This window comes from Thamnophis sirtalis, unplaced genomic scaffold (genome assembly GCF_051295495.1).
Source record: "Thamnophis sirtalis isolate CommonGarterSnake01/CBP01778 unplaced genomic scaffold, rThaSir2_p1.2 scaffold_13, whole genome shotgun sequence".
Classification (NCBI taxonomy): Eukaryota; Metazoa; Chordata; class Lepidosauria; order Squamata; family Natricidae; genus Thamnophis; species Thamnophis sirtalis.
In genome coordinates this window covers 11,273,524-11,292,835 of record NW_028261393.1, presented here as the reverse complement: position 1 = coordinate 11,292,835, position 19,312 = coordinate 11,273,524, and the positions used below count along the sequence as shown (strand labels likewise).

General features: G+C 45.1%; 1 protein-coding gene across 1 annotated transcript in view; it reads right to left on the bottom strand.

Moving 5' to 3' along the window:
- Window positions 1-19,312, bottom strand: part of LOC106553565 (IgGFc-binding protein-like) — a 55,907-nt gene that overhangs the window by 21,866 nt on the left and 14,729 nt on the right. Inside the window, exons 2-4 of the mRNA XM_087728027.1 lie at window positions 6,155-9,432; window positions 2,915-3,488; window positions 1-511 (exon numbers count right to left, since the gene is read on the bottom strand). The exon at window positions 1-511 is cut by the window's left edge and continues 79 nt beyond it. Of these exons, the coding sequence (XP_087584153.1) occupies window positions 1-511; window positions 2,915-3,488; window positions 6,155-9,432 (4,363 nt within the window). The remainder of the gene's footprint in view (window positions 512-2,914; window positions 3,489-6,154; window positions 9,433-19,312) is intronic.

The following is a 19,312-nucleotide window of genomic DNA, read 5'->3' as shown; positions in this document are numbered from 1 at the left end:
GAGCCCTGTCCTTGGTGCTGAACCAGGACTTGGAACTGAGTGAGGTTGGCTGTCTTGTAGCAGAGCTCAGCCAAACGATAAACGCAATTTCCAGAGAAGTCAAAGTGCTGCCCATCGAAGGTGATGTAATGCAGCTGGCCCAGGGTAGTGCAGGTTCCATAGAAAGTTGGGTGGCACTTCCTTACGCCGTTAATCACGTGGCACCCCTCTCCTCCCCTGCAAGCGGATCTGTGGCAGGCCACCTTCCTGTCTCGTGGGTTGCACATGCACTGCAGGTGGCACTCTTGATCCCCCCAAAACTGCTCGCTGGGAGCATAGATCTGCCCGTGATAGTCGCAGCCACAGTGCTCTTTGGGAATGCATTTACCACCGTCGAGCACGTAGCCCGGCTTGCACTGACAGGTCTCCATGCAGGGCAGGCGGCATTTCTTTGGCGCCTCAGGGTCTCTGCAAGTGGCAGGACAGGCTGTGCCGCAGGCCATGTGCTGGCTGTGGTCAGGACAGAACAAGGCTGTAGGAGGAAGAACAAACAGGGTTAGCGATAGAAGAGCTCTTGGAGAAGAGCTCATCTTTGGTGGCTAATAGAAGGGAACAAAACAGAGAAGATTCCTAAGTTGTGGAGTGCCTCAGGAAAGGGATGCTTCACCCTAACAGAAAACAGATTAACAGAGATGGAAGGGACCTTGTAGGTCATCTAGTCCAACCCCCCACCCAAGCATTTTTTGACAAATGACAGTCCAATCTCTTTTTGAAAGCCTCCAGTGATGAAGCTCCCACAACTTCCAAAGACAACTTTTGTTCCATGGGTTGAAATTTCTCCTTATTTCTAGGATATGAATCTCTCCTTGATCAGTTTCCATTCATTATTCCTTGTCTAGCCTTCAGGTGCCTTGGAAAATAGCTTGTCCCCCTTCTCTCTGTGGCAGCCCCTCAAATATTGGAACACTGCTATCATGTCTCCCCTGGTCCTTCTCTTCACTACACTAGCTATGCCCACTAGCCATGCCACTACAATAACCATTCTTCATATGCTTTAGTCTCCAGTCCCCTAATCATCCTGGTTTAATATAATACATAATACCTTCTTGTTTAATATCTAAGTTATCCATCCACATGGAGTCAGATATTATTGTTATGCTGGTGATACTTAACTATATATTTAGGCCCTCAGTTGACTAAGTAATTCTATTGAGGCCTTGATCCAATGTCTGGAACTGTTAGTGTCTAGATGGGGAGGAATAGGCTTTAAAGCAGGAGTGTCCAATTATCGCAAACCTTAAGCTCTGTGGACTTCAACGCCCAGAATTCCTCAGCCAGGCAATCTGGCTAGGGAATTCTGGGAGTTGAAGTCCATAGGTCTTAAAGTTGACAAAATCCCTGCTTTAAACTCAAGCCTGACCTCACCGAATTAAGGTTCTTAATGGTTCTTCCATTACTGGAGATTCTCCATATTTGGTTTTGAATGGTATGGCACTTCCTCAAACAGAACCCCTGTGCAATCTGGGGTCCTCCTGGACTCCCAGCTCCTGTTCTAAGAGCAAGTGGCAGCTGTGACTAGCAAAGCTTTTACACAGAGTTATCTGTTGCCCCAGAGCCGAGGTGGCACAGTGGTTAAATGCAGCACTGCAGGCTACTTCAGCTGACTGCAGTTCGGCTGTTCGGCTGTTCAAATCTCACCGGCTCAGGGTTGACTCAGCCTTCCATCCTTCCGAGGTGGGTAAAATGAGGACCCTGATTGTTGGGGGCAATATGCTGACTCTGTAAACCTCTTAGAGAGGGCTGAAAGCCCTATGAAGTGGTATATAAGTCTAACTGCTATTGCTATTGCTATAAATGCATTCTTTCCAAACCAGAAATTCCTTTTCTTAGTCACTCAACTTGTATGAGTGCTCTCCTCTACCTGGAGTTACTCTTGAACATTCAGAAATTACATTTGGTGCAGAATTACAGTGGCTATTATGTAGTGGATAGTGTATTTTTCGGATTATAAGGCGCACCAGAGTATAAGATTTTGAAGAGGCAAATTTTTTAAAAAAGCTTTTGCACTCTGCAGATCTCCCAAAATCGGCCCATATTTTTTTGCGAAAATGGGCCTGTTTTTTGTCAAAAAAAGGGCATGCATAGCCTTTTGGAGGCTTATAGAGTACTCCTGGGGGCTGGGGGGACAAAAACAAGCAAAATTTGGCCCGTTTTGTGCTCATTTCTGCCCTCCCCAGCCCCCAGGAGCACTCTGGAAGCCTCCTAAAGGCTATGCATGGCCATTTTTGCAAAGGTGGAGGGGTTTCAGGAGGCCAAAAATGCTGTATTCATTGTATAAGATGCACCCAGATTTTCAGCCTCTATTTGAGGGGAAAAGATGTGTCTTATACTCCAAAAAATACAGTATTGTGTAGGCTATTATGCAGTCAATAGGGAAACATGATTCACTTAACCACGTTGCTAACTTAACAATTGCAGTGATTCAGTTAACAGTGATGGGAAGAAGAAAGGGCCTAAAGTGTGGAGTACCCTTGTGGAGTACCATGTTTAAGAACACTTGCTAAGCAACCAAAGACATGGCTTTTTGCTGGCCTACAAGTCCAGATCCCAAGTCACCCATTCTTATATAGATTGGCTGCTTCTCTGGCTGTCTTTTCATCATCACTCTTCCCCATCCATCTTAATATAATCAGTGTTCTTATTCTCTGATCATTTTTTTCAGCAGCCCATCAACTCATCTCTTCTGAGAACCGTTTCCTTTTAAACGTAATGCTGTAGTCAATCTCTATTCCATTTACCTGCAACATCTGTCTGGCTATACATATATGCAACACTGATTTATCACACCCATTGCAATCCGGAATGACAGTCCCCCTCCTCCTGTCAGCGTAAACTAGTGGGAGCCCTGTCTCTATAAATCCCAGTCTCTACTCACGGCAGCCAGCATGTTTCCTCCAGGCAGATATGGCCATCCCTTCTCTCTGACAAGCATCAGCGTACGTCTTCAGGGCCCGGCACAAAATCTGCTTGTAACCCTCAAAGGCACACAAATCAGTCACACAGTCATTCAAATATGGCTTGGGATCAATCAAGGCATGGCAGCGATGGAAAGGACCACTCCTGTGTTGAGTGATCACACCACACGAATTTTCTGTGTTGTATCTGGCGGCCAACTCCGTGGAACACCGCGGGCACCTGTCGTGGCAGCCGTGTCTGCAAGCTTCATCTCCATCTTCCACTTTCCAGCTCCTGCCCAGTTCCACAGCGTTGGCGGCCAGGCTCCCTGAAGGGGTAGTAAAGTCGTCGTTGGGATCTCCGTTGTAGTTGCCACAAAGGCCACAAATTTGGCTTTGAAAAGCTGTGGTGACCTTCACCACTAGGTAATAGTTCCAGTCGTAGTAAACCTTCAGGCCAAACACTGTTTCGATCACCAGTTGGTTTCCTCGATGGTATAAGGAGGCCATCCCGTTGTGTAAACTTACCGGCAGACGAGAGCGCACGTGGTTGATCTAGAAGAGACAAAGGCCGGTGATCCTTGTTTGTTTTCGAGATTACATATTTGACAGATGAATGGGATGGCAACAAAACAACGGTTCCACCACATAACCGCGGTAGACTAAAGCGCGCTCGACGAAAGTGCGTACCTGACGTCATCACAGCGCGACGAAAACATCACGCTGTGAGCGGTAAAGTTAAAATTAATGCGAAAACCTTACCCTAACCCCCCCAAACCTAACCCTAAACCTAACCCTTAACCTAACCCTAAATCTAACCCTAAACCTAACCCTTAACCTAACGCTAAACCTAACGCTAACCCTAAACCTAACCCTAACACTTAACGTAACCCTAAACCTAACCCTAACCCTTAACCTAACCCTAACCCTAACCTAACCCTAAACCTAAACCTAAACCTAACCCTTACCTTTACGTGAATCGGCTTGCTTTAAAAGCGCTTTTTAAAGTGCCCTTTTTTCTCCGCGGTCGTATTTGTCGCGCTGCTGATGATGTCAGGTACGCGCTTTAATCGGGCGCGCTTTAGTGGACCGCGGTTTTGTCGTGCCATGCAAAACAACAAAGCAGCTCGTGAATTGATTTCATTTTCAGAAGTGTTTAAAAAAAGATAATGGAACCTTAATAAGGTAAAGATAAAGGTTCCCCTCGCACATATGTGCGAGTTGTTCCCAACTCTAGTCAGCAGTGGTCATCTCCATTTCTAAGCCGATGAGCCAGTGCTGTCCAAAGATATCTCTCTGGTCATGTGGCCAGCATGAATAAATGGTGAAGGCACACAGAACATTGTTACCTTCCCACCAAAGGTGGTCCCTATTTTCTACTTGCATTTTTTATGTGCTTTCAAACTTCTAGGTTGGCAGAAGCTGGGACAAGTAATGGGCGCTCACTCCGTTATGCGGTCCTAGGGATTCGAACCGCCGAACTGACGACCATTCTGATCAACAAGCTCAGTGTCTTGGCCACTGAGCCACTGCGTCCCTCTTAATAGAACTGTTAAAATGGAAGAGCAGATGGACATTTTGAGAGTTAAACCTCAAAATGATCCTTCTTGTCTAACTTCTTGTTCCCATAGAAAACCACTAGATGTCTGTTGGCATCCCAGAAGAACATCTTCAGTGATATGCTGACCCAATTTTTTTTATCAATAAGGAAGATTGATTTATGATCCTCCTCCTAACAATTGGATTACTTACACACACAGGTAGTAAAGTCTGTTGTACTTTACTGTTGTACTGTGCCGAGGTGGCACAGTGGTTAGTGTGCAGTACTGCAGGCCACTTTAGCTGACTGTGATCTGCAGCTCAGCGGTTCAAATCTCACCGGCTCAAGGTCAACTCAGCCTTCCATCCTTCCGAGGTGGGTGAAATGAGGACCCGGACTGTGGGGGCAAGTTGCTGACTCACTTTGCTAAATAAATTTGTAAACTGCTTAGAGAGGGCTGAAAGCCCTATGAAGCGGTATATAAGTCTAATTAATAAATAAATACTATGAATGCAGAACATTGTCCCAATATCTAATATCTTCAGGTTAAAAGGGAGCTCATTACTAATCGATGGATGAGATCCTAGAGGGCTAGAACTGGTCAAAACCTACCATGCTGAGCCAGTATATGAATGAAATGTCATGGTTTGTTTTCAGCTATAATTTAAGAATATTAAGAAAAGCTAAAGGGCCATATAATCCAGCATTCATTCTGTATTACACAGTGGCCAAATATGTTCAGCAATGGACCTTCCTGTGTAGGACAGGGAGACAATATAAGATGACACAATTGCCTAGACACTAAAACAGAAAACCATAAATCCAGCCCACAACTACTTGGTTCTATGCCAGGCATGTCCAATCATGTGGACTTCAATTCCCAGAATGGCTGGCTGAGGAATTCTGGGAGTTGAAGTCCACAAGTCTTAAATTTCCCAAGGACAACTATAGATTGGACACTCTTGGTCTAAAGCCATGTACTTTTTAATGGCTTAGAGCAGGGGTGTCAAACTCAAGGCCCGGGGGCTGGATCCAGCTTTCAGGGTGCTTAGATCTGGCCCACCAGGCTGCCCTGGAAACAGTGAAGGACTGGCCCATGGTGTCTCTGCCAGCAAAAATTGAGTTTGGGAGGGCCATGGGTGGTTTTCCTGAGCTCCATTTTCACTGGCAGATGGTTGCAGGAGGCCATTGCAGCCCAAAACGGAGCTTGGGCGCATGTTTTCACTGGCAGAACACTTGGACCATCACAAGCATCCCAATATGAGTGATGTTGAGCTGGCCATGCCCCCATGGCCGCGCCCATCAACCTCCCCAAGGTCAAACACAACCCTGATGCAGCTCACAATGAAACTGAGTTTGACACACCTGATTTAGAGTAATGTCCTATTGTCTGTTCTGGCATATGGAAGATTCCAAAGGTTGTATAATTATTAGATTACCAACTTTCAACACTGACCCACCTGCCCAAAAATGTGTTTTACCTGCTTTCTTTTGTCTCTCATGAGCAGAATTTTTATTGGGGACAGCTGAAGTTAAGCACTTTCTGAATGTTAACTGAGGACTTTGGGCAGTTAAGAAATGCAATATTTGAACACCTAAAAAATAAATAACGAAATGAAGAGAAGACGAGAAAGGGAGAAAAGAAAAGAAAAAGGGAGAAAGGAATAATGAGGGTTCTTACTCTGACAAGGCCATACTCATGCTTGATCATGGTGATGCTGGAGTTGTAGATGGTGATGGTGACCTGATTGATGAAAGAGAAAGGGAAACTCTTCTGGCTCTTGGTGAAGATGTGGAAGAACGGCAGGTTGGAGCTGGTATGGCAAGTCTTAGCCACTGTATAAGTGCAGGTACCTTGGAAATCAAAGCTGCGTCCATCAAACGTGTGATAATGGGGCTGACCAGAGGCCCAACATATCGCTTGGGGAGATACAGGAGGAAAACACCTAGGTGAACCATCCACCATTCTACAAACAGTCCCTTCCCAGCATTGAATTGTCTGGCATGAATGGGTAGGGGCCACACATTGGGGCCAACCATTTATAACTTGACAAATAGTCCCAGTTTGACAATGGGCGTTTTCGCAGGAAGTTGGCACAGGAGCGCATCTGGGCCATCCACTGGCCATGTCACAAATAGTCCCAGCAGGACATTGAAACTGGCTACAGGATGGTGTGCTGGGAATGCATTGTGGGCTTCCACCAATGAGTTGACACACAGTTCCCACTTGACATTGCACAGAAGCACAAAGCGTCGAGGATGCTGGAACACAGGTTGGCCAACCATTCACCATCTGGCATGCCATCCCTTGCTTACAGATGGTTCTGTCACAGGAAGATGGAACTGGGACGCAAGTTGGCGATCCGTTGACTATCTCACAAACGGTACCTTCCTGGCAGTTTGAGCTATCGCAGGAGGACAGGATAGGAAGGCATCTTGGCCAGTTATCAACCACTTTGCAAACACTTCCTTCAGGGCAGGTGAACTGATCACATGACAGTGACGTAGGAAGACACCGGGGCAAGCCAGAAACCATTTGGCACATGGTCCCAACACTGCAACTGGCATTTCCACAAGAAGAGGGAATCGGAACGCACTGTGGCCAGCCATTGTGTATTTGGCACACCGTTCCGTTCCTACAATGGAATTGGTGACAAGAGAAGGATCTAGGAAGGCATTTTGGTTGACCTTCATATATCTCGCACACAGTTCCTTCACTGCATTTGAAGTTCTCACAAGAGAGTGCAACAGGGACACATTTGGGCCAACCCTGGCTGATTACACAAACAGTTCCAGAGGTGCACTGAAAATGGTTACAAGAAGGTGAGATGGGGAGGCATTTCGGATGCCCATCATATATCTCACACACAGTCCCTTCACTGCATTTGAGGTTTGCACAAGCGGGTGAGATGGGAACACACTTGGGCCAACCATGGATGATTTCACAAACGGTTCCTTCCGTGCAGATGATGTTAGCGCAGGAGGTGGTGATGGGGACGCATCTGGGCTGCCCTTGAAGTGTCTCACATACGGTTCCTGCACTGCAGTTGAGTTTTTCACAAGGAGAACGGTTGGGAAAGCATTTTGGCCAACCCTCATCAATCTGACAAATGAACCCTTCTTTGCAACGGTAATTGTTGCAGGACAGGGATACGGAAATGCATTTTGGAAGCCCATTGTGTATTTCACATTTGGTCCCTTCCTGACAGTGGACTTTTTCACAAGAGTTCAACATTCGGCTACATCTGGGCCAATCATCAACTAATTCACAAACAGTTCCTTCCTTGCACTCGATTTTATCACAGGAAGCCGGTGTCGGCGTGCACATGGGCCAATCATCAATAATTTCACAAGCGCTGCCATCTTTGCAGCGCAGTTTGTCACAGGTAGGTGGGATGGGAACACACCGAGGCCAGTGATCGATTATTTTGCAAGTGGTCCCTGGTCTGCAGTGGATTTTGTCGCAGGATGCGGGGATTGGAACACATCTGGGCCGCTCGTCCACAATTTCACAAACGGTCCCTTGTTGGCAATAGGTGTGCTCACAAGAGTGAAGTCGTGGAACGCATGCAGGGAGGCCATTTACTTTGTCACAGATTGTTCCACTTTTACATTGAAGCTGGTCACAAGTAGGTGGGGCCGGGACACATTTAGGCCAGCCATCAATTATGTTACAAACAGAGCCTGGCGCACACTCTATTTTCTGACACAAAGACGCCAAAGGTATGCACGTGGGCCATCCATGGACAACCTCACAAATTGTTCCCTCTCTGCACTTATATCTGTCACAAGACAGTGGGATGGGTATGCAGGTTGGTACGCCGTTCACCATTTCGCACACAGCTTGCTCTCTGCAAACAGTGGCCGCACAAGTTGTTGGCACAACCGGAATACAAGTGGGCCAGCCGTTGACGATGTCACAGACCGTTCCATTCTTGCACACAATGCTCTCACAGGAGTGTGGGCGAGGCCTACACGTGGGCCAACTGTTGATCATTTCACAGATGGTTCCCGTTGGGCACTGTACGTTGTTACAGGAGGTGATGGCAGGCACACATCTGGGGACCCCTTCAAGGATCTTGCAGAGTGTTCCTTCTTCACAACGGATCTTGTGGCAAGAGGGCGGGATGGGCACACACGTGGGCTGACCATCTGCCAGCTCACATACGGACCCAGGCCTGCAGTGAATTTGGTCACAGGAGGAAGGGACAGGCAAGCACCTGGGCAGGTGATTCACCATCTTGCATTTGGTACCAGCTTCGCAATTTAAAACTTTGCAAGTTGGACTCGGGATGCATTTTGGCCACCCATCGACCATATCACACATGGTCCCTTGCTTGCATTCAACGTGGAGGCAGGAGGGTGGCAGCGTGACACACCTGGCTTGGCCATCGACCATCTCACACATGGCTCCTCTCTCACACAGGATCTCACTGCACGAGGCGGATGCTGGAATGCACTGTGCCTGGCCGTGCATGATCTGGCATTTGGTCCCATCTTTGCAGTGGATGCTGCGACAGGAAGCCAGGTGGGGCACACATTGTGGCCAGCCATTAATGAGTTCACACACCATTCCTGGGTTGCACGGCGTGTTTTGGCAAGACTTGGGCCTTGGAATGCACTGAGGCCAACTGTTAATAATGGCACAGATGGTGCCTTCTTTGCACTGGATGGCGGCACAGGATTGCGGCACAGGCACGCATTTGGGGAAGCTGTCTGTCAGGCTGCAAATTGTCCCTTCTTTACACTGGACCTGATGACAAGAGGACGGGTAAGGGACACATCTGGGCAAGCCATCGACTATGGCACAGAGCGTCCCTTCTTGGCATCGGACAGAATTGCAGGACTGAGGCTCTGGAAAACACTCCGCCTGGTTGTGGGTAACTCGGCAAACATATCCATTCCCACACTTGATTTCATGGCATGGATCAGGATGAGAGCTCATCGGAGGCAGCAATACTAGAAAAGAAAGAAATTACAGATGATAAGGTAAAGGTTCCCCTCGCACATATGCACTAGTCGTTCTCGACTCTAGTGGGTGGTGCTCATCTCCCTTTCAAAGCCCAAGAACCAGCGCTGTCTGAAGACGTCTCTGTGATCATGTGGCTGGCATGACTAACCACCGAAGGCACACCTCCTCGCGACCAATTAGATCACATAGATTAGGCCTCCTCCGAGTTCCATCTGCCAGTCAGTGCAGACTGGCAACTACGTGGAGGAGAGCCTTCTCGGTAGCAGCTCCGACCCTTTGGAACGATCTCCCCGTGGAGATTCGTACCCTCACCACCCTCCAGACCTTCTGCAAAGCCCTTAAGATCTGGCTATCCCGTCAGGCCTGGGGTTAAAGTTGTAACTCACCCCCACCCGAATGGTATGAATGTTGTGTTCTATTTTAATTATGTATTGTTCTTATGTGTCACTGTTTGTATTCCCTTCCCTATGAGTTGTAAGCCGCCCTGAGTCCCCCCAGGGAAAAGGGCGGCCTATAAATAAACTTTAAAACTAAAACTAAAACACCGAACGCTGTTACCTTCCCACCAATCTCGTCCCTATTTTGCATTTTTACGTGCTTTCGAACTGCTAGGTTGGCAGAAGCTGGGACAAGTAACAGGAGTTCACTTCATTACACGGTGCTAGGAATTTGAACCACTCAACTTTCTGATTGACAAGCTCAGTGTCTTAGCCACTGAGCCACCGCGTCCCTTCACAAATGATATTTGGGGGGAAGTGGGTGGGACAACGCTGCTGCCAGGATAGAAATACTCTGGAAGTTTCAAAGTGTAAAGAGATGCCATTGGGCTGCTTCATAGGACTACAATTTCCCCCACCAACATTCCTCATTTATGTTCATGGAGAATGTGATTTTTTTCAAAGGAAAAAATAGAAAAATCAATACACCTTGAGTTGTAGCTGGACTGCCAGATACAGTATGGCACGGCTGATTAAAATGCTAATGCCCTCCACAGAAATCAGTACGGATGTAATTTGTGTAATGTTAAAAAAGGGTGGCGGGGAGGGGAGTGAACCCTATTTATATCTAATTCTGACTGAAAAGCAAATTAAAATGATTCTGAATTAAATAATTCTGAATTAACATTTTATTTCATTCCCCTTAGACGGCCTCCATTATACGGAGCTGGGGAAGAAAAGGATTTGCTTTGCCAGGTGGTGGAGCAGGCAACGTTATAAAAAGGAGGGAGAAAAAAGACATATTCATCGCCGGGACAACAACGTATTTGCATACCGGATAGAGCTGCAATTTTTGATTTACTGAATTGCTGGAATACATTAAGGAACAAATATTTGGTGCTTTCGTGCTATTTACACAGACTTGGTAAAAATTAGCCTCTGGTTGCTGCCTGCCTTAAGATTATAAGGGTCCATCCGTTCATTTTCCTTCCTTCTCCTTCTTACCAGTGCAGCAGAATTTCCCAAACTTGGCCAGTCATCGGAACTATCAGTTCGCCGAACCAGACGTAAAATTAACATCAGTTTGCCCAAACCAGTCCAAAATGGCTGAATCCCACCCCTGGTGCCATCTCTCATCCTTGGCTATATCACCCTAAGATTCCAGTAAGAGTACTCTAGAAATCCTGTTCCCAAGGTGTGGAAGGCCACAATTTACCAAACATGGAAGGCCTGAAGAAGCATTGCTAAGATTGGCTGTCAAAATAGCTATTTCTGCTGACTGCCGGCTGCCTGCAATTTGGCAGTTCGAATCCCACCAGGCTCAAGGTTGACTCAGCCTTCCATCCTTCCGAGGGGCTAAAATGAGGACCCAGATTGTTGGGGGAAAGAAGCAGACTCTGTAAACCGCTTAGAGAGGGCTGGAAACAGTGGTGGGTTTCAAACTTTTTTAGAACCTCTTCTGTAGGTGTGGCCTGCTTTGTGGGAGTGGCTTGCTGGCTTTGTGACTGGTTGGGAGTGGCTTGCCGGTCATGTGACCGGGTGGGCATGGCCAACTTGTAAAATGTGGTGAAACTCACTTAACAATGCTCTTGCTTAGCAACCAAAATGTTGGCTCAGAAACTCTGGCATTTGAAGCATACAAGTCTTAAAGCTGTCAAGTTACAAGACCCTTGCACCCCTAACCCTTTAGAAAAATAAAACCCCAGGGGTGTTCAAACTTGACAGCTTTAAGACTTGTGGACTTCAACTCCCAGAATTCCTCCTCCAGTCATGTTGGCTCAGGAACTCTGGCATTTGAAGCAGGCAAGTCTTAAAGCTGTCAAGTTACAAGAACCTTGCACCCCTAACCCTTTAGAAAAAAAACCCATAGGGATGTTCAAACTTGAAAGCTTTAAGACTTGTGGACTTCAACTCCCAGAATTCCTCCTCTCACTCTTCATCTTGATGATGTGCGGACGGGCGGTGGGGGGGAGGGAGCTGGAACCAGTTCTAAACGGCACTGTAGATTTGTGGAACCTCTTCTATAGAAGAGGTTAGAACTGGCAGGAACCCACCTCTGGCTGGAAAGCACTGTGAGCGGTATATAAGTCTAAGTGCTATTGCACACAGATTAGTGCAAGATGGCAGCTAAGCTAATGTTCAAGCGGGAGTTTACTTTACTTACAACCAATCATTTAGTGACTGTTCAAAGCTAGAACGGCACTGGCTTCTATGTATCTGAATTTACAACCTAAATGCTGGAGATGTGATTGTGTGGATGCCACATATTTTCACATATGGTGGACTTGCAAAAAGGTTAAAGCATTTTGGATAAAAATGTGGTGGATTATGCAAAATGTTCTTAAAAAAAGAATAAAGTTTACCCCTCAGTTACTTTTGTTAGGTATAATTACTGATTGTACAGTTGTGGAGATTAATTTGATTTTGCATTTAATAACTGCAGCTAGATTGTTGGTGGCACAATACTGGAAGAAGGAAGATTTGCCTAGTATTCAAGAATGGACATTGAAAGTAACAAACCTAGCTGAGATGGCTAAAATATCTGCATATCTTAAGGACCATTCAAATGAGAGATATAAACTGGAGTGGAAAAGATGGACTGATTACACTCAAAATAAATATGGGACTAAGAAATTTCAGATAGCTTATGATTAAAGACCAGGAATGATATAAATTGTCTAGAGCTAGTCTAGCAAGGAGGAGCTAAAACTCAATTGAAAGATGTTATTAACTATCTTTTTTTCTTTTTAAGTGTATTTTAGATTCTTTTTGTTAAAGATTTATACCCTGTATTGGTTCTGGGAAGTCGGGGGGGGGGGAGGGGAGAAGGTTGGGAGGGAAGGGGAGGGGGAGGGGAGGGAAGAAAATATTTGTAAAATTTTGTTTTTCAAAATTTTCATTAAAAAAAAAAGTTAGAACGGCACTGGAAAAAGTGACTTGCGGTTATTTTTTTCACATCACCATTGCAGCATCCCTCTGATCACATGATTAGATTTCAGATGCTTGGCAACTGGCTCCTACATATGGCAGTTTCAGTGTCCTGGGGTTGTGCGATCCCCTTTTACGACCTCCTGTCAAGCCAAGTCAATGGGGAAGCCCGATTCACTTAGCAACCGGGTTACTAAGTTAACAACTGCAGTGATTCACTGAACCATCGAGGCAAGAAAGGTCGCAAAATGAGGCAAAACTCACTGAACAACTGCCTCCCTGAGCAACAGAAATTTGGTGCAGGCAGAATTGCGATTTTTCTATTAAATACATTTCTTAGTGTTTAATAAACATTGTGTTGTCCGGGTATTTCATTTGCTTAACAATACAAAGTACATTCTTAATCCCTATCCTCTTTTTTTCCAACCATTGGTAAAATAAACTCCATGTATGATAATATTCTACATCCTCTTTCTTTTTAATTTTCAGTGTCCATATTTCAATACTGAAATATGTGTATGTGACCCATAATACACTTTGTTTTGCTTTCCCATGGTCCACTGTTAGCACAATGTACCACAATTTTGCCTGCCTTGTTTCCCATGAATTCCTACAGGTATTCCTTAGTTAACAACAATTGAAATTTCTATCACTAAACGACATGGTCAAAATGTATGGTTTTAGGTAACCATACAGCAGTGGTGGGATTCAAATAATTTAACAACCGGTCCTCTGCCCTAATGACCAGCTGGGTAGGCAGGGCTTGGTGGTCTTGTGACTGGGTGGGTGTGGCCAACTCAAGGTCACTCAGGTCGATGGGCGCTTTGCCTTAGCTGTTATAATGTAATAAGGGTTAACCGGAAAGGCAGTTTCTGTAAGCAGGGCAATAAAGATTAGGCTAGAAACAACACCAGAATGTTTCCTTCCTGCCTTCCTTACAGGATTAGCCCTATAAAGTGGGGAAAAACAAAAGGAGATTTCTTCCAACAACCGTCTCTCCGAACTGCTTAGAAAGTTACCAACTGGTTCTCCCGAATAGGTGCGAATTGGCTGAATCCCACCACTGCCATACAGCATAGCAACAGCTATTCTGGTACTCTTGGTTGCTCCCATTAAGCAAATCCCGTTGCTGTCATTAAGTGAGGGTGTTATATGGTTAGCTTTTGTGAGATCCTGCTGGCTTCCATATGGATTTCCAGTAAAGGGTGACTATATGACCACGAGAATGCCGTGACAGCTGGAAATCTCAACACCAGTTGGAAGTATCCCTCGCACAGCACCATCACAAGTTTGAACAACAGCTGAACACGGGGTTATTAAGTTTGGGTAAACCAAGTAAGATAAATCATCCATGTCCCCAAAGTCCTTTCTTTTTTTCAAGAGGCAACTGGATGTTCAGTTTTTTCTTAGAAGACATTTCGCTTCTCATCAGATGGGATGGTGGGGAATGGAAGTCAGAGATGAAGAAGCTTCTTGGATAGGAAGTGAAACTTCTTCAAAGAAAAACTAGAAAGTCTAGTTGTCTCTTGGGGAAAAAAGGTTCTTCCTCACAAGTACGTGCAAAGTCGTTCCCGACTCTAGGGGGCGGTGCTCATCTCCGTTTCAAAGCCGAAGAGCCAGCGCTGTCCAAAGACATCTCTGTGGTCATGTAGCCTGCATGACTAAATGCCAAAGGCGCATGGAACGCTTCAACCTTCCCACCGAAGGTGGTTCCTATTTGTCTACTTGCATTTTTACGTGCTTTCGAACTGCTAGGTTGGCAGAAGCTGGGACAACTAACGGGAGCTCACTCCGTTACGCGGCCCTAGAGATTCGAACTGCTGAACTGCCGACCTTCTGATAAACAATCTCAGCGTCTTAGCCACTGAGCCACCGTGGGGGGGGGGGGGGGGAGAGAAGCACCTTTAGGGACAACCATGACCTGGATGACTGAGGATCTCCATAGACACGAATCATCAATGATTTTGAGGAACTCGCTTACTTATTCCCCCAAAATATTTAAAATCCAAGAAAACTGTACTTACAGAGCATGACAACCAATGTCTCCAGAAGCCACATTGGGGACATCTTGCAATCTGGAAAGTAAAGCAAGAATAAAGTGCATTAAAAATCTCTGGCAGGGACGGGAGGAGCATAATTGCCTTCCCCTCTGATTGTTTTCAACGAGGAAGAAATGATCAGTTTCTAGCAAACGGCAGGGCTAAAAAAAAAAAGAAAAACCTCCAGCTTCCTCACAACGTATTGGGATTTCTTTTGAATAAATGTACTTAAGATTGCTTTCCACTAGCTGTTTCATTTGACAAATGAAATCCCTCTGTGCTTAAGATTATAGACTAAAGTCATATCCGTTGGAAATAAGAACCCGAAAGATATAAACAGAATCCATCTTTGGGTGCAATACAGGTTAGCGGCGGATGAGAAATCGGGTTGATCAGGAAATTTTAGAACAACATACCAATTTCAAACCTGCCAAAATATATGCAGAATATAAATGCACCTGAATGACATTGCTTTTTAAACGTGTTGGGTAGAGAATTGCAAAAGCACACTTTTTGTTCCCATTGAACAGAGTGACAGTGTTGGAAGGGACCTTGGAGGTCATCTAGTCCGACCCCCTGCTCAAGCAGGAAACCCTATACCATTCCAGACCAGGGGTTGGCCAATCTCTTCTTAAAAACCTCCAGTCATGGAAGACCACAAGTTCTGGAGGCAAGCTGTTTCACGGATTAGTTGTTTTTGCTGTCAAGAAATTTCTCCTTAGTTCTAAATTGCTTCTCTCCTTGATTAGTTTCCACCCATTGCTTCTTGTCCTGCCCTCGGGTGCTTTGGAGAATAGCTTGACTCCCTCTTCTTTGTGGCAGCCCCTGAGATATTGGAACACTGCTAACATGTCTCCCCTAGTCCTTCTTTTCATTAAACTAGACATACCCAGTTCCTGCAATTGTTCTTCATATGTTTTAGCCTTTAGTCCCCTAATCATCTTTGTTGCTCTTCTCTACACTCTTTCTAGAGTCTCAGTATTGTGGTGTCCAAAACTGGAAGCATTTCTAGATCTGCACATGCCAAAAATATTTGTTAAGTTAATTTATTTCAGCAAAAACAATAGTCCCCTTAGTGGCTAAGACACTGAGCTTGTCGATCAGAAAGGTCGGCAGTTTGGCAGTTCGAATCCCTAGTCCAGGTCTCCTGTGTGAGCAAGGGGTTGGATTAGATGACCTCCAAGGTACCTTCCAACTCTGTTACTGTTTACTACTAAGGCACCTGAATTAAATTATGGTATTGTTCCATCACCTTGCAAGGACCCCATCCTCCGAGTTATTATTAAGGAAAAGGCTGCACGTTTTCAAGAATTACAGACCCAAAGATATAAGCATTTTTTTTTATCCTGCAGGGGGAAAAAAAAAACAATTCCGTGTCCCAAATGGCACCCTATGAAAATAGAATGCAAAAATTCTTATGTTTGAAATGTGTGCACAGCAACGCATGTAAATATTTGTTGTGCATTTTCCTGCATAAATAGGAGGATGATAATTTACAGTTGGTAAGTCGGAAAAAAAATACCAGCCCAATTGATATTCAATTCCATACAATAATAGGAGTGATTTCGCTCTTTTCATTACAGTGGCATTAATCCTGCATAAAGATTGTTAGCTAAATCCATGCAAACACACACACACACACACACACACAAAGTAGGTGTAAAGAAAACAACCACCCGCCTTCCCCTACTTTCCTTAACTAAGTGCAGCTTCTGATCCTTCTAATTTCGTGGTAGGAAGGAAAGAACCTTTGAACTCGTAGAAGAGAGAGTACATTTTATCTAATATCTTTACAAAAAGATCTATTGTAGATATTTGAAAGGATTCTCTTGAAGGTGCATGCATTTGCATAAATCCTTTACCGTGTTAAAAAACAGTTTTTACATTAAAAGTGAGTTTAAAATGCTCCCAGCATAGCATCTATGTGAGAGAAATAGGTGATGACTTAAGTAGGATCCAGCAGAGTTTTGACCAACATCGAAGAGAGAACAAAAGATCATGGATTTTACAATCAGTTCTCAATTCTTCAGTGCCACTTCTCAATTGATGCTATTTGAGGGCCTCTTTGCATTTTTTTTTTAAAACAACGGATTAGCGAAGAACTGATGCAGTTCGTTAAAATATCTTTCAATGCCTTCTCAATAGGAGCAGTTCTTTGACGTAGCAAAGGAAGGGCACAGTAATTTTACTTGAATAATTGGTGAATTCCAACTCCCTTTTCATTTATTTAAAAAAAAACATACAACGTCCTAATGAAAAAGGAACATAGGAACCAAAATAGATTATAACAAGGACAATGATGACTTGCTTGCCCATTATGGTGGGTTCCATCAGCTATTCATTTAATATAAAGATGTGGAGACTCTAGAAAGAGTGCAGAGACGAGCAACAAAGATGATTAGGGGACTGGAGGCTAAAACCTATGAAGAACGGTTGCAGGAACTGGGCATGGCTAGTCTAATGAAAAGAAGGACTAGGGGAGACATGATAGAAGTGTTCCAATATCTCAGGGGCTGCCACAAAGAAGAGGGAGTCAAACTATTCTCCAAAGCACCTGAGGCTAGGACAAGAAGCAATGGGTGGAAACTAATCAAGGAGAGAAGCAACTTAGAACTGAGGAGAAATTTCTTGACAGCGAAAACAATTAATCAGTGGAACAACTTGCCTCCAGAAGTTGGGAATGCCCCAACACTGGAAGTTTTTAAGAAGATGTTGGACAGCCATTTGTCTGAAATGGCATAGGGTCTCCTACCTAAGCAGGGGGTTGGACTAGAAGACCTCCAAGATCCCCTCCCACTCTTCTTCTTGTTCTCGTTCTCCTTCTCTTCTATTCTTTCCAGCCTTGTTTCTCCTGGTTGAGCTGAATAGTAACTCTCGTAATCCTTTGACACAATCACATAATTTTTCTTGCCCGTTTTCTTCTAGCTTTCCCGACTGCCCTTTTCTTCGACTCAATACACAAGAAACCGCAGACAAAGAATGAACAAATAGGAGAAACAAGGATCTGAAAATAAGATTAGGAGGCTTTGAAGATAAGAACCTGACATCCTTAGAGAAACATGACCTGGGCACAGGCCCAGTGATTCCAGCCCCAATGCTGTTTCTGCTTCTATCACTTTTACAGGATACTCATCAGTATTTTTATCACCTTACAACTCCAAGAAGTCCTCCCAATTAAGTACACTGCAAAGCATGGAGCAGAAAAATGCAACTTTTGGACCATGACCTTCCATGGACAGAGATGTTGGTTAGGGGAATCCGTTGCCTACATTCCTGGGGTGAAGTTGGCCTCATTCTCCTGCATATATAATATGTATTCCCTCCTACCTTGGTTGACTTGATCTTCCCAGACCTTGATCTTGATCTACCTCATTCCTGGCTCCTAGGTGAGAACTTGGGACTCAACGTCTCAGTTTTCTAGGTTTCGGGACCAGAGTCCAGCCAATGAGATAAGGGACACTCCTTGACTTCAAGAAAGGCTGTAGGCGGATTATAATAATTGAAATGGGATACACGGGAACCAGAATTTACTTCTGATTGGTTGCTTCAGAGCCAAAAAAAAAAGTGGGCGCTGGTGGTGACATCAATCTAGCAATAGGGGCAGACTGCCACATGGGGGCAGCCCTAAAATTCAAACCATGTGGGGCTTCCTCTCTATAAAAACCCTTGGGTTTTCTGGACTGTGTGAGCCAGTGGTTAGGATGCTGGGTTAAGAATTAGGAGACTCATATTCAAATCTACCTTCAGCCACATTAGCTTAATGGGGCAAATATTAGACCAGCAGTATCCATGGGTACAGTGGTTTTCTTGCAGACATTTAATGACCCAACTAGGTAACATCATCAGTGCTAAAAGGGAGGGGCGGTTGTAGCATGCAGGAGGAGGAGGAGGAACCTGATACACTCAGGTTGTTTTGTTGCAGAGATTTCATTACCCCACTAGCTAACATAATCAGTGCTGTAAGGGACGAGGTTGAGAAGTTGGGGTGCTCTCCTTCACTTTCACTTTCCCCCCTTCACCCATTCTCCTTCTCCTTTTCCCAGCCAGTGTTGAATTTGCAAAAAACAAAAGACCATCAAATACTTTAAGTAGATTACTCAATTGTTCAACATATTCAGATATGATTATTGTAATGCACTCTACATGGGGCTGCCCTTGAAGAGTGTTCGAAGACTCCAGCTGGTCCAGAATGCAGCTGCGCGAGCGATCGTGGGTGCACCCAGGTACACCCACGTCACACCTATCCTCCGCGAGCTGCACTGGTTACCCATTAGTCTCTGGATTTGCTTCAAGGTGCTGGTCGTTACCTATAAAGCCCTTCATGGCATCGGACCTGGGCATCTGAGAGACCGCCTCCTGCCAATCACCTCCCATAGACCGATTAGATCACACAGGTTAGGTCTCCTCCGGATCCCATCTGCCAGCCAATGCCGGCTGGCGACTCCCTGGGGGAGAGCCTTCTC